At 37.5% G+C, this 21,930-nt stretch overlaps 2 protein-coding genes across 2 annotated transcripts; one reads left to right on the forward strand and one right to left on the reverse strand.

Annotated features, from left to right (window-relative positions):
- The first annotated feature begins 773 nt into the window (after positions 1–773).
- On the forward strand, positions 774–11,488 carry sbspon (somatomedin B and thrombospondin type 1 domain containing). The gene is made up of 5 exons (XM_077244423.1): positions 774–1,288; positions 6,880–7,074; positions 8,500–8,575; positions 8,934–9,110; positions 11,167–11,488. The coding sequence occupies exons 1-5, from the start codon at positions 970–972 to the stop codon at positions 11,282–11,284; spliced, it is 885 nt and encodes a 294-aa protein (XP_077100538.1). The 5' UTR covers positions 774–969; the 3' UTR covers positions 11,285–11,488.
- On the reverse strand, positions 11,391–20,599 carry terf1 (telomeric repeat binding factor (NIMA-interacting) 1). The gene is made up of 10 exons (XM_077244421.1): positions 20,383–20,599; positions 20,131–20,232; positions 16,658–16,782; positions 14,600–14,686; positions 14,373–14,522; positions 13,908–14,017; positions 13,605–13,643; positions 12,698–12,795; positions 12,099–12,169; positions 11,391–11,880 (listed from the first exon to the last, which is right to left on the reverse strand). Exons 1-10 carry the CDS (start codon positions 20,555–20,557, stop codon positions 11,719–11,721), a joined length of 1,119 nt encoding a protein of 372 aa, XP_077100536.1. The 5' UTR covers positions 20,558–20,599; the 3' UTR covers positions 11,391–11,718.
- Between the last annotated feature and the right edge of the window lie 1,331 nt (positions 20,600–21,930).

The following is a 21,930-nucleotide window of genomic DNA, read 5'->3' on the forward strand; positions in this document are numbered from 1 at the left end:
GCAAGGTAATACCAGCGCGGTTCTTCAAGCAGATAAACTTACAGTTTCGCTATTAGTAGAGAGGCCTCCATTACTAGCTCTAAAATGAAGTTTTGGAATTAACAACGGAGGCTAGGGATGAGACGTTTAATAAATTAGTCCTACACACAAGAGCGTGAATCCCTCACGTGAATCCTGGCTCTGCTTCAGTTACGACACTGCAATCCAATTTACTGATTAGACAAGAACTAATTCAATAACTCAATTCTCTCACCTAATAACATTTCCATCACTCCAAAGAGGAAACGTTGCAAACATACCTCAGTTAATTACCAAACATAACATTGAGGGTCCCTTTGGGAGTTTGCATAGCAGAGGTGTATGCGCTCATGCACTGTCTGCTTGTGGGCTGGAAAAGAAGCATGGTGATGTGACAGCAGCAGGGCCGTGTGCTGCCCCAGGCTCTGTAGACTGGAGTCAGGCCAAATCTTCACATTCCTCCCTCTGTTTCCCTGCTGTACAAGCTTCAGCTGCCTGGTGGAAATGACCTGGGCACTGATCTGAGATCAGTTTGATGTGGTATGCCGGTGCACAGTGGCCAAAAGAGCAGTACAGAGAGAGAGAGAGAGAGAGAGAGAGAGAGAGAGAGAGAGAGAGAGAGAGAGAGAGAGAGAGAGAGAGAGAGAGAGAGAGAGAGAGAGAGAGAAAGCTCCCACACACCCTCCACTCAAACAGCATTTCCCCACCTCTATTTTTCTCTATCGTCCACTTTTGTGTCCTGAAACTAGGGCAGAGACAAATTTTACAGACAAAATCAGGGGAGGACATTTAGTTTCACAGAATAGCTCTTTTCTATCAGCCCGAGCTCTCTGGAAACGTGTTTTTATTTGGGCAAACAGAAGAGCTGTGTGGCCACATGAATTTCCCGGTCACAAGGATTCCTTCGGCAAGAATGACTTCACCTGTGACAGATTCATTTCCTCTACAGGAATGAGACCTGTTGCATTGACTTTGAGAGAAACTGAAGACGGTAACAAGAACTTTTGCCTTTTTATACCATTGAGGCAGTTCTTTTTGGAGATTATGGGGTTGTTGTCAATGGATCAGAGTTCCCTTCTGGTGGTGGCTGCTCTTTTTGGGATGCACCACTTTTCTGAAGGGGGATGCTCAGGAAGATGCTGTCAAGGCACAGATTTCACCTGTTTCACCACAGACTGGAGGATGGACCGTTTCTATGGGATGTGCTATTGTGATGAGAGGTGTGTGAAGACTAAAGACTGTTGCTTTGACTACCCAACTGAGTGCCCAGGTAAGTGGTACAGTCATATTTGGGCAGTTGACAAACTGATTACTGAACACAGTAAAGGATTTTAAATTTAGATTTAAAAAATAAAAATAAGTAAAAAATAATAAAATGGTGAACCTGATTTCATCAAGTACAACATGCTCCTGGATCAACATTCCAATCAACCAATCATGGAGTTGATGGAGTTTACAGTTTATGTCTAGTTTAGGCTTACAACCAGGGTTAGGTGCTTCTACATCAGTGTTATTCACATATAATTTCCCTCTGATTTTAGGGATAATTTATGTGTAGGTTTAGGTTTTTTATACATTTTTATAAACTTTTTATAAATAAGACCCCTGGTCTGCAGCCTAACCCTACTCCAGAAATAGCAAATCTAAACGATCCAATCAATTCCTGATGGACAAAATCAAGTTCCGGTCTACTTTTTTTCTTTTTTGAGAATGTGTTTCCATCCAATTTACATCACAATAAGGAAGAAAAGACAACCACAACTTTCATTCTGACTTTAACATGGGTAAATAAAGGCAATAACCAACCATGTTAGACTAACAAAGAGGGCTATGGCTGCATCCGGAATCACATACTTCTCTACTATATAGCCTAGCAGGTGAAAAACAGTATAATGAAGTATGTCCGAATTCACAGTACTCATTTTAAGAGTAAAAAAAACGTACCAGGATGACCTACTACTTTCAGCGAGATTCTGAAGTATACATACAATAGCCATTTTACTATCCCATGAGGCCATGGGATTTGTGAATGGCAGTGAAGCTACGCAATTGATGCTAGTAGGTCACATGATAATGATAGCATTGCGAATGTAGTAGTCTGGATTACATTCAATGTAGAACATACTTTTGTAGCAGTCGCAAAGTAATTACTTATTCAAAGTAAGTACCTACTCAAGAGAGTATGCGATTTTGGATGCAGCCTCCATATAAAAATTGATAAACAAGGAACTAAACAAGACAAAGGTAATACTAATCAGTAACCATGAAAATAGATAAAGGAACTAAACACAGGAAATGTGAAATTAAAGGAATAGAAATGTTACCAAAATAAGATTCTCTGAATTTAAATAAAACACAACATCTGTGCATTATCTCAATTATTACACAAATAAATAAGTGGGCAGTATAATGTTGAAATTTTTTTGTTACAACAGCTAATATTAAGAAATAAGAATATTAAGAAAATCAGAATTAAATATTATAAAAAGCTGTGTAACAAAAAAACTTTATTATACTTTAAATCCACTTTATAGTACTGTAAATGACATCAGAGTATAATGTGCAATGTGTAAAGGGATAAATTATTCACACAAAACTTCCAGCTTTTGCTGGGCAGGTGGAGCAATTGATATTTTTTCCTTTTATACAGGAGCATTTAGCATCAAAGCATTTATTGCAATGCATGAGCTGTCACTAAAACACTAAAAATAGGAGAAAAATAGAAGAATTCAGCTCCATCTTGGATGCTATCTGACAGGGCAGTGTCTGTTTTCAGCCAAAACTGATGAATCTACACTGACACTTAGTGTAGTGCCATTCGAAAAACTGCATGTTGGCCTGAGCCATTTTCTTTTATTGCCCTGTGACAGCATGACATATGCATGTGATTACACTAATATTTATATACCAACAGCCCCCATTGTCCACAACAATATTCGATGGCCCCATGATATTTCTAGTTGTTTGTTATTTACTGAATATGGATTTTTCCCCCCACAATTTCTACCAAAGAAAGTATTTTAGATCTTGGAAAAACTAGAAAAATGTATAGGCTGTTCATAAAAGGTATAAAACTGAGTTATGAGATTGTATTTGTTTACATGACTTTTCCAAGTCTAGGAATCACACATTTAAAATGAGGCTATATATTCAGATTTTTCAAGACCATGAGAATGTGAGAAAAAAAGAAGTTCCCTTTCGTTGTCACTACGAGTTCCGTCGTGACGACGAATGGGGTTTCGCTTAGAAAAGCCTATCAACTTCGAGTATACAAAACGAGCCAATGGAAAAGAAATGCCATGGGTCTGCGGAATTTGCAAGGCGCAACTCCGCCCGACCTCGTGGGTATAAAAGGATTTAAAAGCGCTCCTGAGACGGGCTGCTCAGAGATGGGACTCAGTTCTTTCCAGGAGGTGGTAGCAGGGCCACTCCTTCCCCCGGTGGAGGGATGGGGGAGAATCCTTTATTCTCAGAAAGAACTGACTCTCCCGTCTCTGAGCACACAGAGTTCTCGGATGACAGTGCGCGCCACCCACGGGCCTCGCCACTCTCGTCCCCATCTGTCTCAGAGTTCTCGGACGACCGTGTATGCCGCCCCCGGGCCGCACCACTCTCATCCTCCTCTGTCGCCAGACCCCTGGCAGAGCAGGCCCCCGTGGAACGCTGGTCCTTCCCTGGCCTCCTCTGTCAGGATGCGGTTAATGCCCCCACACCGGGCCGTTATGCCGTCAACGTCCGGGCCGGTCATTCCGCTTCGCTGCACTACCAAGGGTACGTCTGTGGTTCGCATGACCCCGCTGGCACAGTTCTTGGGAGCCTGGCTAGAGCTTCCCAACCTGTCCCGCTGGGTCGCATGAACCATCAGTCTCGGCTATGCAATTCAGTTCGCACAGTCTCCTCCCCGCTTCAGGGGAGCCCGCTCCACTATGGTCGATGGCAATGCCCCTGTCATGAGAGCGGAAGTTGCTACCCTACTGGCGAAGGGTGCGATCGAGACGGCTCCCTTTACAGGCTGGCGTTCAAGATGCTCACGGCTCACGATGCATTTCCTCAGGTGAGCTTCCCCTGTCAAGCCCTGAGTTCCTCCAGCACTGCTGACGTCGACGCCAGTGTCTGTTGCCTGTGCGTTGGCTCGCCCTCGGGGCGACCCCCACATGTGTATTTCCACTGTAAGCCTCTCTTAGCATTTGTCTTTCCCTTGGCAAGCCACCTTGCCACCCCTGGGGTTGAAATATTCCACCCTGCGGGCTGAACACCCCAGTGTTCTACATATGTATCCCCGTCCGTGTCAATGTGTATTCTTAAGCCCCCCCCCCACCAAGATATTCTTCCCAGTGTACCTTGGTGTTCCTGTGTTAAGTAGGAGTCCTTCGTCCATGGCAGTCTCACGACAGAGTCACTGAAAGACAGCTGTGAAGGTGGCGCGATTAGACTGGAACCCCATTCATCGTCAAGACGGAACTCGTAGTGACAAACGAAAGGGAACGTCTTGGTTACGTATGTAACCCTCGTTCCCTGAGTAGGGAAAGGAGACGTTCCGTCTTCCTGCCACTTCCGCTCTACCACGGCGATCGCCTGAGTTCAGTCTTGGCTCCTCAGCGAAGAAACATATCTGCATGTTGCCGGCTTCCTCCTTTTATACCCACGAGGTGGGGCGGAGTTGCACCATGCAAATTCCGCAGACCCATGGCATTTCTTTGCCATTGGCTCTTTTTGTACACTCGAAGTTGATAGGCTTTCTAAGTGAAACCCCATTCGTCGTCACGAGGGAAGAGTCTCCATTCCCATTCCCTAGGGTTACATACGTAACCGAGATGTTCTTCAACAGTTCTTAGGAGAATCAATTAAAATAAGAAATATCTTGATTTTTAGATAGGTTCTTTATTGGTATTGACATTTAACATTCCTGGAACAAAATGTTCTTTATAGTGGAAAAAAAAGGTTCTCTAGATTATAAAAATGTACCTCACACTATAAGAAAACTATGGCTCTCGAGAGGTTCTTTGGGGAATCCAAAATGGTTCCTCTATGCAATCGCAAAACTCCCTTTTTGTGAACTTTTACTTTTAAGATTGTAGGGTCCCCTTATTGGCCCCAGCCACCTGGTTGGTACAGCTATTTGAAAGTCTGGAATATTAGGGTGCCAAAAAAAAAATCAAAACTTTGAGAAATTCGTCTTTAAAGTTGCCATTTATGTTCGCAATTGTGCTTCATTCACTCACAAAAATAAATGTTTTATATATTTATGGCAGGAAATTTATGGAACATGATCTTTATTTAATATCCTAATGATTTTTGGCATAAAAGAAAAATCGATAATTTTGACCCATACAATGTACAGGTCCTTCTCAAAAAATTAGCATATTGTGATAAAGTTCATTATTTTCCATAATGTAATGACAAAAATCAAACTTTCAAATTCATTGCACACCAACTGAAATATTTCAGGTCTTTTATTGTTTTAATACTGATGATTTTGGCATACAGCTCATGAAAACCCAAAATTCATGGGTAAGACTGCCGACCTGACTGCTGTCCAGAAGGCCATCATTGACAGCCTCAAGCAAGACGGTAAGACGGAAAGAAATTTCTGAACAAATAGGCTATTCCCAGAGTGCTGTATCAAGGCACCTCAGTGGGAAGTCTGTGGGAAGGAAAAAGTGTGGCAAAAAACGCTGCACAACGAGAAGAGGTGACCGGACCCTGAGGAAGATTGTGGAGAAGGACCGATTCCAGACCTTGGGGGACCTGCGGAAGCAGTGAACTGAGTCTGGAGTAGAAACATCCAGAGCCACCGTGCACAGGCGTGTGCAGGAAATGGGCTACAGGTGCCGCATTCCCCAGGTCAAGCCACTTTTGAACCAGAAACAGCGGCAGAAGTGCCTGACCTGGGCTACAGATAAGCAGCACTGGAGTACCCACAGTCAGTGATGGTCTGGGGTGCCATGGCAGCTGCTGATGTTGGTCCACTGTGTTTTATCAAGGGCAGGGTCAATGCAGCTAGCTATCAGGAGATTTTGGAGCACTTCATGCTTCCATCTGCTGAAAAGCTTTATGGAGATGAAGATTTCATTTTTCAGCACGACCTGGCACCTGCTCACAGTGCCAAAACCACTGGTAAATGGTTTGCTGACCATGGTATTACTGTGCTCAATTGGCCTGCCAACTCTCCTGACCTGAACCCCATAGAGAATCTGTGGGATATTGTGAAGAGAAAGTTGAGAGACGCAAGACCCAACACTCTGGATGAGCTTAAGGCCGCTATCGAAGCATCCTGGGCCTCCATAACACCTCAGCAGTGCCACAGGCTGATTGCCTCCATGCCACGCCGCAATTTCTTTCTGTGTCTCACCGTCTTGTTTGAGGGTGTCAATGATGGCCTTCTGGACAGCAGTCAGGTCGGCAGTCTTACCCATGAATGCGGTTTTGAGTAATGAAACCGGCTGGGAGTTTTTAAAAGCCTCAGGAATCTTTTGCAGGTGTTTAGAGTTAATTAGTTGATTCAGATGATTAGGTTAATAGCTCGTTTAGAGAACCTTTTCATGATATGCTAATTTTTTGAGATAGGAATTTTGGGTTTTCATGAGCTGTATGCCAAAGTCATTAGTATTAAAACAATAAAAGACCTGAAATATTTCAGTTGGTGTGCAATCAATCTAAAATATATGAAAGTTTAAAATTGTATCATTACATTATGGAAAATAATGAACTTTATCACAATATGCAAATTTTTTGAGAAGGACCTGTATTGTTGTCTTTTGCCACAAATATACCCATGCTACTTGTGACTGGTTTTGTGATCCTGGGTCACATATATCCTGTAGATTTGTGCAACTTGTCACCCATGGGTTGTGTTTTTAGCCCAGCCGTGTGTAGTGAGTGAGTGGAGTCACTGGAGCGTGTGCGCACAGCTCTGCCAGCCCTCATTCCGGGTCCGGAGACGCAGCGTTGAGAGACTGCCTCAAAATAGCGGACAGGCCTGTCCAAGGCTGGAGGAACAGGCCGGATGCATGGAGTATCAGGATCGCCAGGGCCAGTTTTGCTTTCAGACGCAAGGTATAAATCTGAGTCAACATGGCTTATACATCTTTTCGATCCAACTGTACAGTGACTTCCATAGTGTAATCATTATAAAGTTGAGTTTTCCATGGACAACACATTTGGATTTTTTAAAAGAGCTCTTGCGAAACTGCCAACCCTCGTAAAAAAAAAAAAGTACACTTCAGCATACTTTTAAAAAGAGAAATTATTACAGAAATACTACACTTTAAAGGAATATACTTAAGTGCGAATGTTTTCAGACACTTAATTGCATATTGTTTACAATTAAATCAAAATATAGGCCTATTAGTTAAAATTTATATTAAATGCAATTAGTTAAAACGAAGAGTGCTTTTCCATTGTCTTTATGGTTAAAGTGATGCACCGAAAAGCAATTATGATAAACTATGGCCTGGTTTCACAGGCAAGGCTTAGATTAAGCCAGGAGGACTTAAATTAAGACATTTAAGTCGCTTTTTTAAATGTGCTTTAGAAAAAACCTTGATGCCTGGATTTAGACACTTTAAGATGTCAGTGCAAGTTGCTTTTTTAGTTAAGACAGCTCAAACATGCATTTTAGTCTGGGACTAGCTTAAGAAAGGTCTGATCCCATAAGAAAAGGCCTAGTCTGTGAAACTGGGCATATAATGTTATTTCTATTGAAACTTGTATGTCATGTATTTAAATACTTGTAATTACACAAACATTTGTAATGATGTTGCAATTTTACTTAATCCCTGGTTTAGGCTTAAACTAGTCCCAGACTAAAATGCTTGTTTGAGCTGTTTTAACTGAAAGCAACTTGCACTAACATATATATCTTTAAATATATCAGTGCCATTGTTTTGTTCTTAAGATGCACATCAGTAATGTATTTTTCTAAGGCATGTTAAGCTTTGTCTGTGAAACTGGGCCAAAAGGTAATTTCAAATAACATTGTACAGTTAAAAATGATCAAGAATAGACCTACTTATGTATTAGTCACCAGATCAAAATAAGTGTAAACTTCTTACAATCCTGACGAAAGATTATTAAACTTGTACATGTACTTTAAAGTAGCATTTTTATTTTTACATCATCACAAAGTGCACTATTTTTAAAAGTATGTTATAGGAATATTAAGAAGTTAATAATGAAAGGTATTCTCTTTAAATGCACTTAAGTGGCCTTTTATAATTGATATATTTGCAATTACAGCTTTTAGCAGTATACTTTTTCAAGATTTGAAGTAGCTACTCCACAAGTGTACATTCAATACAATTCAGAACACTTCTTTTTCACAAGGGAGTATTGCTTTTAAAATGCCTTCTTGCTTATATCAGTAGAGTTTTGTTGTTAAAGAACCCAGTGAACTTCAGTCAGAAATCAAGGGACTTTCCAACTTGATCACTTAGCTGTTTATAGGTTGAAACTAAACTGGCTGTGTTGGATTAATTCCAGGAGCAGCATTTATTACCACAATGGAGTACAGCAAAGGCAGAACACATGATTTGTATGGGGCCCAAATGGATGCTGGGTATGTATCACCGTAGATTAAACAAACACAAAGAGACTGTTGATGATGAGAATTTGTGAGGAGAAGCCTGTTTACTCATTTCAACAAATAGTTCATTACTTAAAGTCACAAAAACAGACAAGTAATAAACTAATAACATTAGCAATACACAGTATTAATAATGAATGCCTTAATTAGTTCTTCTTTCAGCTGCTAGCATTTAGATTTCATTGAAAGCCACTTTGTCTTGAAGCGCCATGTAAAACTTTGTATGTGACCTGAAACAATGCAAATCTCACAATGCAACTGTTTCTTATAACTTTATCTTACAATAAACACAATGAAAGATTTGAAGTCATGTAATGATGATGTGCTCCAGTTTCTGTATGGAGTTCAAGATGGAGTCTCTGACGCCGCATTGCACGGTGGAGAACAGACCCAATACACGCTGGATGCAGTATTTGAGGGAGGGCTACACTGTTTGCGTGGCTTGCCAACCTCCAGCTATGAGTAACCACAGTCGGGGCTGTCAAGGAGATGGTAACCTAGCTGAGAGGTAGTGTACCCATAGTGCCACAGTGTTGTTTAGACTAGAGGACCGGTTTCTGATGCAGCAACAACATCACATTCTGTTACAAGTTTATTGTGAGGTCAAAGTAAATGCTGAAGCATCACAATTAATTTTTTGGGGATTTTAAATATATGTAGTAAATGTACTGTATCAAGATGATTTAACTATGAAGCCAATCTGATGATTATTAACACGTAGTGAAGGGGTAAAATTAAATAAGCTTATGCTTCTTCCTACTCCTTTTTGGACAAGTATAAGTTTATATTGTTTTGTTGGTAACGCTTCATTTTACAGTCCTGTTCCCCATGTACATACTATAGTAATTACAATAACTGGGTAATAACTAGGTACTAACCCTGAACCTACCCCTAAACCTAACCTTAACCCATGTACTTCCCTTATATTACCCAGTACATTCTTAGGTAAGTACACTGTAAGTAAATGTACTGTAAAATGAAGCGTTATTACCCAGTACTTTCTTAGGTAAGTACACTGTAAGTACATGCAAGTTAACGTACTGTAAAATAAAGCGTTATTACCCAGTACTTTCTTAGGTAAGTACACTGTAAGTACATGTACTGTGAAATGAAGCGTTATTAGCCAGTACTTTCTTAAGTACACTGTAAGTACATGCAAGTTAACATACTGTAAAATGAAGCGTTACCGTTTTGTTTTTGTCTATTAGCTTTTATTATATTACTTTTACATGTTCGAAAATTAAAGCCATTTACACCCCCTAGACAACTAAGAACTATACAGGTTCATAATTAATGAGAGTAAAGCACAATGTATAATTACTTCTAAAGACCATGCAGTAGCCTAACCTACTTTTGCTTAAGTATTACCCCATCCTTCCGAAGGAATTACTGGTTGTTTGGAACAGTATTCTAAAGTGAAAAGCATACCTCCCTAGTAATCACTTAAGTCATTACTATCAAAAGCTTACAATGACTTAAGTGTAAGGCTACTACATTCTTCTAAAGGAATTACTAGTCATTTGGATCAATATTCTAATATTCCAGTCATTTTATGAAAAAAGGTTGAACAAATTGCAACAAAAAACAAACTCAATTGATTTTATATCCTCTCAATATGTCCTGAGTAAGGGAAAAAAAGTCCCTTAGGATTTTTTAAATTTCATTAGGGGAACGTTTCGAAAAAGACCCAAATATAGGCTTATGGTAAAATTTTTAACCTTTAGATATCACCATGAAAATTACTGATTTGATTACTTACACCAAGAAAAACAACCCCCATCTCTGCAACAATAATGAATAAAGGCTGGTTTCTGAAGTATTTCTTCCTGCTTTTATGTATTAATGTTCATGAGTAGCCTAAATGGGTTCCATTCAGGCCTTAACATTAAGTCTTTTACTGTTATATGTCAACATGATTCAACAAGACATTTTCACCTGGCTATACCCAATGTTTAGATCTGTTTGCAAATTAGCACATACATAATTAGATTATTCACCGTTTGTCCACGTTAACAATTTCAAAAAAACTTCTAATACATTTTTTGTTTGTTTTGATTCAAGTAATCAACTCAGTAATTTTCAAGGTGATATCTAAACGTTAACATTTTTACCCTATTCACATGAGAATAAGAATGAATAGGCTATATTTGGGTCTTTCAAAACGTTTCCATTATGGGATTCTTCTGGGCTTTTTCCCCCTTACTCAGGACATATTGAAGATACAAAATCAGTTGAGTTTGCTTCTGTTGCAATTTCTTCAAGGGTGACCCCCATTTTGGCTTAAAATGACTGGACTGTAAAGTAAAGATCATTGTAACTCACTAGTAATGACTAAAGTATTACCAAATCCATCAGAACAAATACTATACAAAACCTTATAATGACTAAGAGTTATCATGCTTTTCACTTTAGGATGCTGTTCTGAAGGAATACTTGAGTCATTAGTGGGTCACTTTAGAATTAATTTATACATTAATGTTGTATTACTCATTTGTTCCTGTATAGTTACTCATTCATGACGGAACAGCATTGTAAAGTGTTACCGACTCTTCTTATCTTGGCAGAGATGAGCTTCTACACTGGCAGGCGGTGGGGAGTCCTCGCTGCAGAGGAACATGGAGGAAAGTACAGAAACTAAAGCACTGCTCCTGCCCTCAAGTGCACAGTTTCATTTTCATTTAAACAGTCTATAAATAAAGCTTCTTCAAACTCCTTGTTAAAATCCACAAATAAGCAATACGTTCTATTACACATTTTAAATGAAAGAAAAAAACATCACACATTTACACACATTAAACGCTCTTTCATTTTTTTTGTACAGTATTGTTTCAAACAAAACAAAAAAATTATGTAAAAATAAATCTGGGAACAGAATTAAAGGCAAAACGAAGCTTTCATTTGTCTCGCTTGCAACCACTACTGGACAAACGTTGGCCTTGAAGTATAAGCAAACAGCAACAGAACACTTTGAACATTATTATACTATTCATCACCAACACTGTTCTGCCAAACAGTATTTTTGAAATTTGAACAGCTTAAATAATAAAAACTTTAAGTCTAAAGGTCATAAAAATAAAATAAAAACATTAAATAAAAAAAAAAAAAGCAGCAGCTGCTCAGAAGTCCTCTCCCTTACTCTTCAGGGTTCTCCATCTGTCCTTCAGATTAACACCGGTGCGGTTGTCAAACTCAAAGTCATTCAGGATCATTCTCCAGTTGCCTTCCCCATGTTTCTTCACACCTGCTTTCAGCTTCCGATCTTCTATCAAAGTCCACTTCTGAAACAAACAAACGTTGATGCCAGTTATATGTTCAAATGCTTGTGCTGTACATACACACACACACGTTTGTAAGACTATCTTTGTTAGGCCATTCATTGGTATAATGCAATCTCTAGCCCTTTACACTAACCATCACAAATACCTAACCTTAACTCTTTTAGTTGCCAGCCAGCTCTAAAGGTGCACACACACCACACACACACAGAGTAACTCACCCTCCTGGTTTTGCTTGTCACACAAACATCGCTTTGTAATTCCGAAGGGCTACTACTTCTCCTAGAAACCTCTGTGTGGATAAAACAAGAATCTATTAATGTTAGAGATTTCTAAATGGAATGAGTTGTTCCAAACCCGCATGATGTTTTTTTTCCTACGGAACACAAAAAGAGAAGTTTGATGAAATGCGCATTTGTAAATAATCATGATGTTTTATGACACTAAAATCAATGATTTTTTTGATGTTATAAAGACCAGAACCTACAATCATCTGTGAAAATGGTGAATATGAGCTTCCGCATTGAAAAGATCTACAGTCTTTCAGATCTTTCTTATGGAAAAATAACAGGTTTGGAACAACATGAGAGCAAGCAACTTTTGTCAATACTCCTTTAAAGGGTTAGTTCACCCAAAAATGTAAACTCTGTCTTAATTACTCACCCTCATGTCGTTCATGCCCTCAATGAATGACAGAAATTTCATTTTTGGGTTAACTAACCCTTTAACAACATACAGAAGTACAAAATTATTCAGTAAAACAATATACATCAAACCACAAAAAAAAAAAAAAAAAAAAATCCATTGGTTGAGAACTTACTACAGATGGAGGTTCTCTTGCCTGTGGTTCGCTCTTTCTTAGCAGTTTCTGGTTTCCACGGGTCATGAGTTTGTTTGGAAAGAAGTTTCCTTTTGGGTCTGTGACGCATAAAGAATTGTCAATTTTATGTTTTTAATTTGTTTTCAATGATTAAAGCAATTAGTATAAAAGCAACTACAAGTTGGAATGAGTGATAAAAAAATAAGGTGACATCATATGCCAGCTCCACTTATTGATGATTTGTCATACAAATAATTAAAATCTACATTTTTTCCCCCTGTGGTTTTCCACTTACAGTGCAAGCCTTTTTTTTTTTACTTGGAATAATACATAATAATAAAATAGGCCTATATAATTTACTTACACATTTAATTTCACTTATTTGGATGACAAAACTTAAAAATTTTAAATTGACAACCATTGCAGTTATCTCAAATGTGATTAGATTGAATAACCTTGATCAGTCAATTAATCAATTGCAACAGTGTTAGTCAGTATGGTGACTCAAAGGCCCATTCACACCAAGACGGATGACTTTAAATATAACTGTAACAATGACTATATTAGTGTCCACACGAGCGGATGATACGTTTAGATTAAGGGTGCTGCAGTTTTGTCGTCTCCAGCTTTAAATGCTCGAGCTCTTTAAAACAGAAAGCATTCTGATTGGCTGTCATTGTTTTTATCGTTCTTCAGCTGGAAGGCATTGTTCTGAAAGTGATTCCAACGATGTCGTTTTCTCTGTTCCGTTTTTGTTATAGTTGTGGACTCTGCAATTCTTTTATAGTTAGAAAAATGTATCTGTTTATCATTATTATTATCATTCTTTGTGTGAACGGACTTTGTGTGAAATTCATATTATTGTAACAATGAATGCCGCTGTTAAAATAACTTTAAAAGCCCTCACCTCATATTTAGCACCAGTAGATCCACCTGTGCCTCATTTCTGTATGGAAACACCAGCACCAAATAAATAAAGCAATAACCAAACATACATTTTCTGTTAAAATGCACATTAAATAAAAAAAATCCACAAAAATCCACTACAATTAAAGACTTTGCTTTAGAACAAAAAGGTTTATATATATATATACAAAATGAAATGTTATTTTAGAAAATTTTATTTCATATTTACACAAATAAAATGTAATTTTATTCTAATCAGACATCTGCAGTTTAAAAATGTTGTAGATGAGAAAGATGATTTTACTCTTCTGTTTGAATTGACTCTGGGCTGGATGGCATCCTCTCGTTTCTGTCCTGTTCAGGTAAGGTTTTCTCTGATCTCTCATGACGTGCTTCAACTACTTTTGATGCTGCCTAAGAGAGACAGACACACACACACACAGATAAGCAGCAAAATACATGGTCAATAAATCACAGTCAAAGTAACCCATTAGCGGCAACATGACTGCATATTCAATGTGTTGCCTTTACTTTTCTTAAGTGGTTATTGAGGGTGAAGCGTACAGCAACATTTCAGTACCCCCATAAAAACACCACAATTCTAAGAGATCATTAGGCAAATTCATAGTACGGTAACCACATTGAAACCACAGTCAATGAAGCCCATTAGCATTGGGATTCTATTTCCCACAGGATGTAGCACACAAATCAGATAGTTTGTCGTAACGTGGATCAGTTTTTTGTATGCAAAACAAAAAAGGCCTCATACTTCGAGTAAGAAAACGGAGGAACTTTCCAGGCTGAATGCATCAAGGAACATGTCAATGTTCTCCAACAGCTGGTTGAAAGTGAGGTTCATCAGAAGCGGATCATATGCATCTTTCTTACTCACAATGGCGGTAAGCTTTCCTTGTAGTTTCTAAGACACACACAAAATGATGTTAATTTGCTGCATTGTAAGAAAAGCATGTTAAACTGTAACAGGTAAATGCACACCTCTGGAATTTCAGTCTCTTTTTCCAGCCACTGCAGGGTTTCCTTTGCCAACTTTGAATTCCCTTTCTTCACACACACAGCGACAGACTTGGACACAATGAAAAATACTGTTACATTTACTTCAAGGCACTATGATATCAAAATTGCAATATTTAATGAAAAAAGTAAAAGAAAGATTTGTCAGTGTTATTTAATAGAGGTCGACTGATTGATCGGTTTAGCTGATTAATTTGCACCGATAAACCATTTGCTGGAACAATAGGTTATCGGCAAAAATCAGCACTGATTTTTCCAGGTTGCTGTAGCGGCTGAGAAGTGTCCACTGTTATTATACAGTACGCGAGCAGCCTCTAGAGGCGAAATAAAAAGTTCACTGACACCTCTGGTGTTTGTTTTGAAAGGTGAGACTGCGCATGCACAGAGCGGATGCCTGTTGCATGAAGCTAGTTGAACAAACTCTGAGTTTCAGAGTTGACGAATCCATATAAATCTAACCTGGTTTAGATCAGGTTCAACAGGCTTACAACAAGTGCTCGGTATAGAAATTCTCTGTGAAATCCAGAGTTTGCGATTAACATTGAGGTGCGTGCACCTGAAAGTGTGACACGTGCGGCAAACAGCCAATCACACGAAACATGGAGAGCTTCAGTTTGATTCACTTCTTTGCTGAAGATGAAGTCTTTGCACACTGAGTCTGAAATTTTCGTATGCGTTTTTTCGGATTCGTCATTCGGTAGCTCTGAATTGTCAAAACACCTATCAAAAGGCTGGCTATGGATGTGAAAAATGCAGAAAATCGAACCCGATCCAAATTTTTTTATGATGGACGAAAGTTTCGGAGGCAGTGTGTAAGCATGATTAGAATTACGTGTGGTCGTATTTAATTTTTAACATGCGAAAATTTCGGATGAGAATTTTCGGACCTTAAGAGATCACAAAAAAAAATATAATGAAATTAAATGCATTTACAAAAGAATAAACAGCTGCTGCGGCGAAAGTTTGAGAAGGCAGCTAAAAGAAAATATCTGAATATCAATGCAAGCGAATCAAACAAATATGCCTTAGAATTTATACAGTTTGAAGGCGGTTTCAGTTGCTACCCAGGTAAGTTTGAGCAAACACAAGCAAGGTGGAGGGGGAGATACACACACACACATATATATATATATAAACAAATCAGATTTTTTTTATTGTCACTGTAATACATATTTTGATTTTTATAATCAAGTGTTCTAAAAAGCATATACATACAATATACATGTTTTCTATTTTCTATTTTCAATGCTATGGCCTTTGGTAGATATCTCGTAGTTTGGATTTATATGAAATGGTAACACTTTTCAACAAGAGCTAATTTGGAACTAAGGTTAATTGTTTTGTTCATCGTCAACTTCAACATTTACTAATACATTTTTACATTTTAAAGTTTTATCTCTTAGCAATCACCATTGCACACCTGCATGTGATAGGTGCATGGGAGAATAGACCAAATAAGTCAGGTCAAATATATAAAAAAAACAAGGAAATCCCACACACTATGGTATTAGTGTGCAGGATTTACATTTTTTTTTCTCTTAACATTGGTTAATGCACTATGAACTAACATTAATGACCAAGGTATAATGAATATATATATATATATATATATATATTTTTTTTTAATTTACAGTACATTTTCATGCTTCAATACGTTTTTTAATTTTTTATAATAAAGTTTGTTTTTATTCAGTATCCATTTTAAAAACTAGGCTAACTATTAATCAGTTATCAGCCAGCATGGTCCAACCTAGTTATCATTAGTGGTAAAATCCACTATCGGTCGACCTATATTATTAATTATAAAGGATTTATCCATAAACATAATTTTTAAGACATAAATCCAATCAATTCCCTATGGACAAAATCAAGTCCTGCCTTACATTTTTCTTGTTCAAGAACCCGTCCTACTCTTATACGTCCCAAAAGGGAAGAAAAGACGAACAAAACTTCTGTTTCATGCTGACTTTAAGCCTATTAAAACCCTAAAATGTTAAAGAACTCTCTCTTAAGCATACGTACCTGAACAATCAATAGTGTTTTGATCTTAGCGTGTAGATCTGTATCAGACGCTTCCTTCAATGACTCCCAAATCGGCAGCGCTGACATCAATGGAGTGATTTGAGTAACGCGATCATAATGGACATCTTAAAAACACAACACATGACGGGTAACGTTAAGTGTGAAAGTTTCAGACCAGCCCACTCAAATCTTTCATGAACTTTATTTTACATTTAGAAAACATAAACGGTCAAATTTATATTTTAATACAATTATATATATATATATATATATATATATATATATATATATATATATATATATATATATATATATATATATATATATATATATACACATATACATATACACACACACACACAGACATGGGCAGTATTTCAATTAAATGTATTTTAAATACGCATTTAATTACTTTAGTGGATTTTGTAATTTGTATTTTGCAGGTGTGGAAAAAATAAAATGTAGTTTGTAAGAAAATATTTTGAGGGACTGTATTTGGAGTATTTCAAGTACTTAAATACTTAAGAAAAATCACCATAGTAAATGATTTTTGCCATATTTTCAGTCTGATGTTGGAAATGGCTATGTCCAGGTTAGATGCACGAAAATCTCGTGACACTCTGTAGACCGGGCTCAATCCAAGAAATAAATGAGTTTTGAACTCTTAAAAAAGGCATTAAGGTAAAGTGTTTTGTGTGTGTAGACTGTATATTTTTCACACACATATTGCACACTGAACGTCATTATAGAGAAAATAATTGTGCCTTATGAGATCAATGCACTGTGTTGTCATTCATAAAATTAAAAAGGACATCATAGGCCCTACCTATTATGAAATAGTGTGTCCGTCGTAACTCCACTGAAATCTCCATGCTAAGCAAGCGAACACAACATAACATCCATCTGCAGTTTTTACACGTTTTTAAACGCATTACATATGAGATATATTGATTTTGTATAAAATAAACAGCAATCCTATGGTTTTTCAGTAACTGCGCACGCAGCGCGATTCTACAATGGAAAAGGCATACACGGTCAGGGCAGTTAGAGTCTCGTGTGTAAAACAAACCCACAAATATTATGATTATGATTAATCATATATATTATGATTAAAATGGAATTTTGATTTTGTGACGAAAATTCTCGGTCTGTTATTTTCACACAAAAATCGCTGCAAAAGATGCTTTCTAACAGGTTTTATCGTAGTTTTTGTCCAACTCCATTGACTTGTATTGGATGTTCTGTGAGGTACGGTATTACTCCACTGACGGAAACGGAAATGGGGTTGTTTGTATTCTTTCTGTAGTTATGCAGTCGCGGTATCGTAGGCTACGCTATCCAAACATTGGCAAAGGTGCATTATCGCCACCAACTGGGCTGGAGTGTCTATTATTCAAGCTCTCAATGGAATAATGTCCGGTTGTGAGGCGTTTGAAAAATAGGTCCACAGTTTTACAACGAATGGTAAAACACCTGTTGGAAAGCATCTTTTGCAGCGATTTTTGTGTGAGCATATCAGTGAACACCCCAGACCACTCGGTGAGTTTCACGTCTTTGTTAGGGCTGAAACGATTACTCGAGTTACTCGATTACAAAAATTCCTCGAGGCAAAAACTCTGCCTCGAAGCCTCGTTAAATTCCTATGACGCGCACTTTACGTGCGGCGCAGGGATTTGATTGTTTCACACGGACCGTTTATTCACACGGACCTGTTCAGGAAGCATATATTTTGAATTTAGTTGGCGCGATGGCTGAGAATAAATATGTAAATAAACGGCAGAAATTGTCTAAAGTGTGGGATCATTACACACTTAATTCACTTAATACACTTAACTCTCTGAAACAAGGTAACGTAGTCGAAGCCTATTGATGTTCGCTGATTTTAATCCCATACTGTATTTGTAGCAATGCCGTGATGTGGTTTGACTAGATATGATTTTTAGCTTTGATGACATTTTTAAGTAGTAAACGTAACCATCACGTTCAATTGCAAGAGTATAGCCTAAAAAAAGAACCCCTACACACACACACACACACACACACACACACACACACACACACACACACACACACACACACACACACACGCACACACGCACACGCACACGCACACGCACACGCACACGCACGTCAGACCAATTGCAGCAATGCATCACATATGCTTAAACTTTTATGTAGCCACGCAACAATAATTTCAGCATGCATTCACTGTACACACCGCGACGTGATGGAGGAACAAATATTGTATTGCAGTCTTTACTTTGCACATGGTTTGTATTTCACGTCTGCCAAATAGTTACAAACAAAAACAAAAAATGAAAGTCCCCAGCCTGTTGGTTTTTAATAAAGATTCGGAGTACTCATTTTCCAGTTAAAACGCACGGAACAAAAAGTACGTCAGCTTTTACTGCGTGTTCAACAACAAGTCACGTTACAGCTCTTCTTCAGCGTTAAACTACCAGAATACACAAATATGCTTAGATGCTTAGAGTGGTTATATTATAACATCTTAAAGGAAAATTCACATATGAGATAGCTTTATAACTTGCATACTATATAACTTATAGTATATAACTTATAACAGCTTTAACTGAAATAGACACAAGTTTAATATAACTATTCTGTTAATAAAACACACACGAAAAAAAATATCCGATTACTCGATTAATCGATCGATTAAGTGCTAGATTAATCGATTACAAAAAGAATCGATAGCTGCAGCCCTAGTCTTTGTAAATTAAAGTTGAAAGCGTTTTATGAATGATTCCAGTGCCCATTGTGGAGGTGGGAGGGTGCTAACACAGAAACCAAAAATTCTCGGGACAGCAGCATTTGTCCAAATTTCAATCTTAACCGTTCTATTTCATCAGAAACGATCTTAAAACAGGGCTTAAGTGTAAAATACCAAACTTGTCCTTTAAGGCACGAGTAGAGTAACGTTGATACTATGGCTAAGTAGCTTACATCAAACACGTTTTGCCATTAAGGGCAGCCTACCACACCATTGATGTGAACTTAGCTATACATGGATATACCTCAGAGGGAGCTATTTCAGGCCCTGTAGAGATTTAGTGAAATGCCCATACTTTTTTTATTTTGCTACTTCGCCATTTTGAATTTACACATTTCTCATATTTGTGTAATTGCTACTACAGTATTTGTGTTATTGACCTTTCAGTAATAAAAAAAAGACTTAAGATTATTGTGGGAGTATTTTTCTATTTTCAATATACTAATTACTTTATTTTATTTAAATGCATATTACACATCAGTATTTTGTATTTTATTTTGTTACATTTCACGAGCCAGTATTTGTATTTTGTAACAAAATAGTTTTTGATGTATTTGTGCCCACCTCTGTGTAATATATATATATATATATATATATATATATATATATATATATATATAACATTTAAACCGATGTATAATATGTTCTGCCACATACATTGCTAATTATATAGTTGCATTACCCAGTTCTTCCCCATCTATCACTCTGGCAAGGAGGCAGCAGATCGTTCTCTGAGAGGGATGACCTGACCTGTGGGAACATGACTCGAGCTCATCCACCAAAGCTGAGGAAAACAAAATACAACATATGAGAATGCAATATTAATGGCATTTATAATACAAGTAGCTTAACGTTAACGTTAAGCAATGAACGCACCAAGCATTAACTATCGGGATTCCTTAGGGGAATCAAAAAAAAATTGTCTTAACGTTACCTTCAAATATTTTTAAAGCTTTATGAAACTCCGGTCCAGATCTTGCCTTGAAGTGCCGACATAGTGTTGCGAAATAATAGTCCACCATCCATGACTGAACAACACTTTCGACTTCAACTACATTCGTTTTTTCAGTTGAGCTCGAGATCTCATGAGACGCGCACTCCGTATCCATGTTGTTTATGCAGAAAAATAACAAACTTTCCCGCCAAGTTGCGCCAACTGCTGTGCGGGCGGAGTTTATCAGAAGCTCTGGCCTCAGCCCCCCCTACCGGCGGGGAAGAAACAACAATGGCGACTTTTTGACAGCTTTCTTTTCTCAGAATATCACAACTAAATTAACACTATTGTGAATTTTATAGCACTTTGCTTTTTGTCTGTTTTTTTCCGTGTCCCCAGTTAGGCCTACACACTAACTTCCACCATGACACAAATCATCATCATTTTGTTAGGAAAAATAGCAATAACACCAGTAAGTAGCCTATTAGCAATGTGTGATGAATTATGTGACTGTGATGTGTTGTGGTTGCTGGTTTGTCTGAACCTAAAATATTAAATCCTGTTTGATACAACTACAGAAACTGGTATGATCAACTTTTTATAATAATTGACCATGCAAGTTAACAGTAAATTCCTCACTGATTGGTCAGGTTTGGCTACTTATCTTATTAAGTATATAATGGTGTTAATTATATAAATACAATAATGTCTATCATGTTATTTGTCTTATCTTTGTGCAAATAATCAATTACGAATTAATGCAATTATATTTCCTTAAATGACAACAGAATCATTTCCATTGCTAGAACTCAAAGTGTACTACACATTATGTACCTGGATACACTCTGATATACTGTACAAACAAATATATAAACTAAATCAAAATAATAAGGGATTGTTCACCCAAAAATTAATATTCTGTCATAATTTAATCACCCTCAAGTTGTTCTAAACATGAATGAGTTTCTTTCTTCTGTTGAAAACAAAACAAGATATTTTTAAGAATGTTGGTAACCAGACAGTTGACGATAGCCATTGAATGCCATAGTTGGGAAAAACAAACAAACAAACAAACAAAAAAGAAAACGATGGCAGTCAATGGCTACTGTCAACTGTCTGGTTACCAACACTCTTTAAAATATCTTATTTTGTGTTCAACAGAAGAAAGAAACTCGTATAGGTTTTGAACAACATATGGGTGAGTAAATGACAGAATTTTCATTTTTGGGTGAACTATCCCTTTAATGCCTAATCAATTTTTAAAATCCTTTAATTAATTGAGTGACAGTGCTGTTGGAAGAAAACATTAACATCACATGTGCAGTTAAAATGATCTACTAAGTCATTCCCTTCACTCCTAAGTATTTATAAATAATATATTTCACCTTTACTCTCTGAAAGAAAAATCTGTGTAGCAAATAAACCAACACTAGGTGTCAGACTAGTTCAACCTCATGAACACGTTGCTTGCTATCTTGAACCCTGGCATTAGATGACTAAATCAATTCAGCTGTGTGTGGAATTCACTTCTATAACTGCTGTATGCCA

This window comes from Siphateles boraxobius, unplaced genomic scaffold (genome assembly GCF_051911475.1).
Source record: "Siphateles boraxobius isolate OS27281-9 unplaced genomic scaffold, OSU_SipBor_1 26, whole genome shotgun sequence".
In the NCBI taxonomy this organism is placed as follows: Eukaryota; Metazoa; Chordata; class Actinopteri; order Cypriniformes; family Leuciscidae; genus Siphateles; species Siphateles boraxobius.

What these genes read in the sequence shown, in the direction of transcription:
- terf1 (XM_077244421.1), bottom strand. Translation starts at nt 20,557, where the DNA reads ATGGATACGGAGTGCGCGTCTCATGAGATCTCGAGCTCAACTGAAAAA. An exon ending in AAGAGACTGAAATTCCAGAG is followed by an intron (nt 14,523 to 14,599) that starts GTGTGCATTTAC and finishes TGTGTGTCTTAG; the next exon opens with AAACTACAAGGAAAGCTTAC. An exon ending in GAGTCAATTCAAACAGAAGA is followed by an intron (nt 13,644 to 13,907) that starts GTAAAATCATCT and finishes GTTTCCATACAG; the next exon opens with AAATGAGGCACAGGTGGATC.
- sbspon (XM_077244423.1), top strand. Translation starts at nt 970, where the DNA reads ATGAGACCTGTTGCATTGACTTTGAGAGAAACTGAAGACGGTAACAAG. An exon ending in CTACCCAACTGAGTGCCCAG is followed by an intron (nt 1,289 to 6,879) that starts GTAAGTGGTACA and finishes TTGTGTTTTTAG; the next exon opens with CCCAGCCGTGTGTAGTGAGT. An exon ending in GTTTTGCTTTCAGACGCAAG is followed by an intron (nt 7,075 to 8,499) that starts GTATAAATCTGA and finishes GATTAATTCCAG; the next exon opens with GAGCAGCATTTATTACCACA.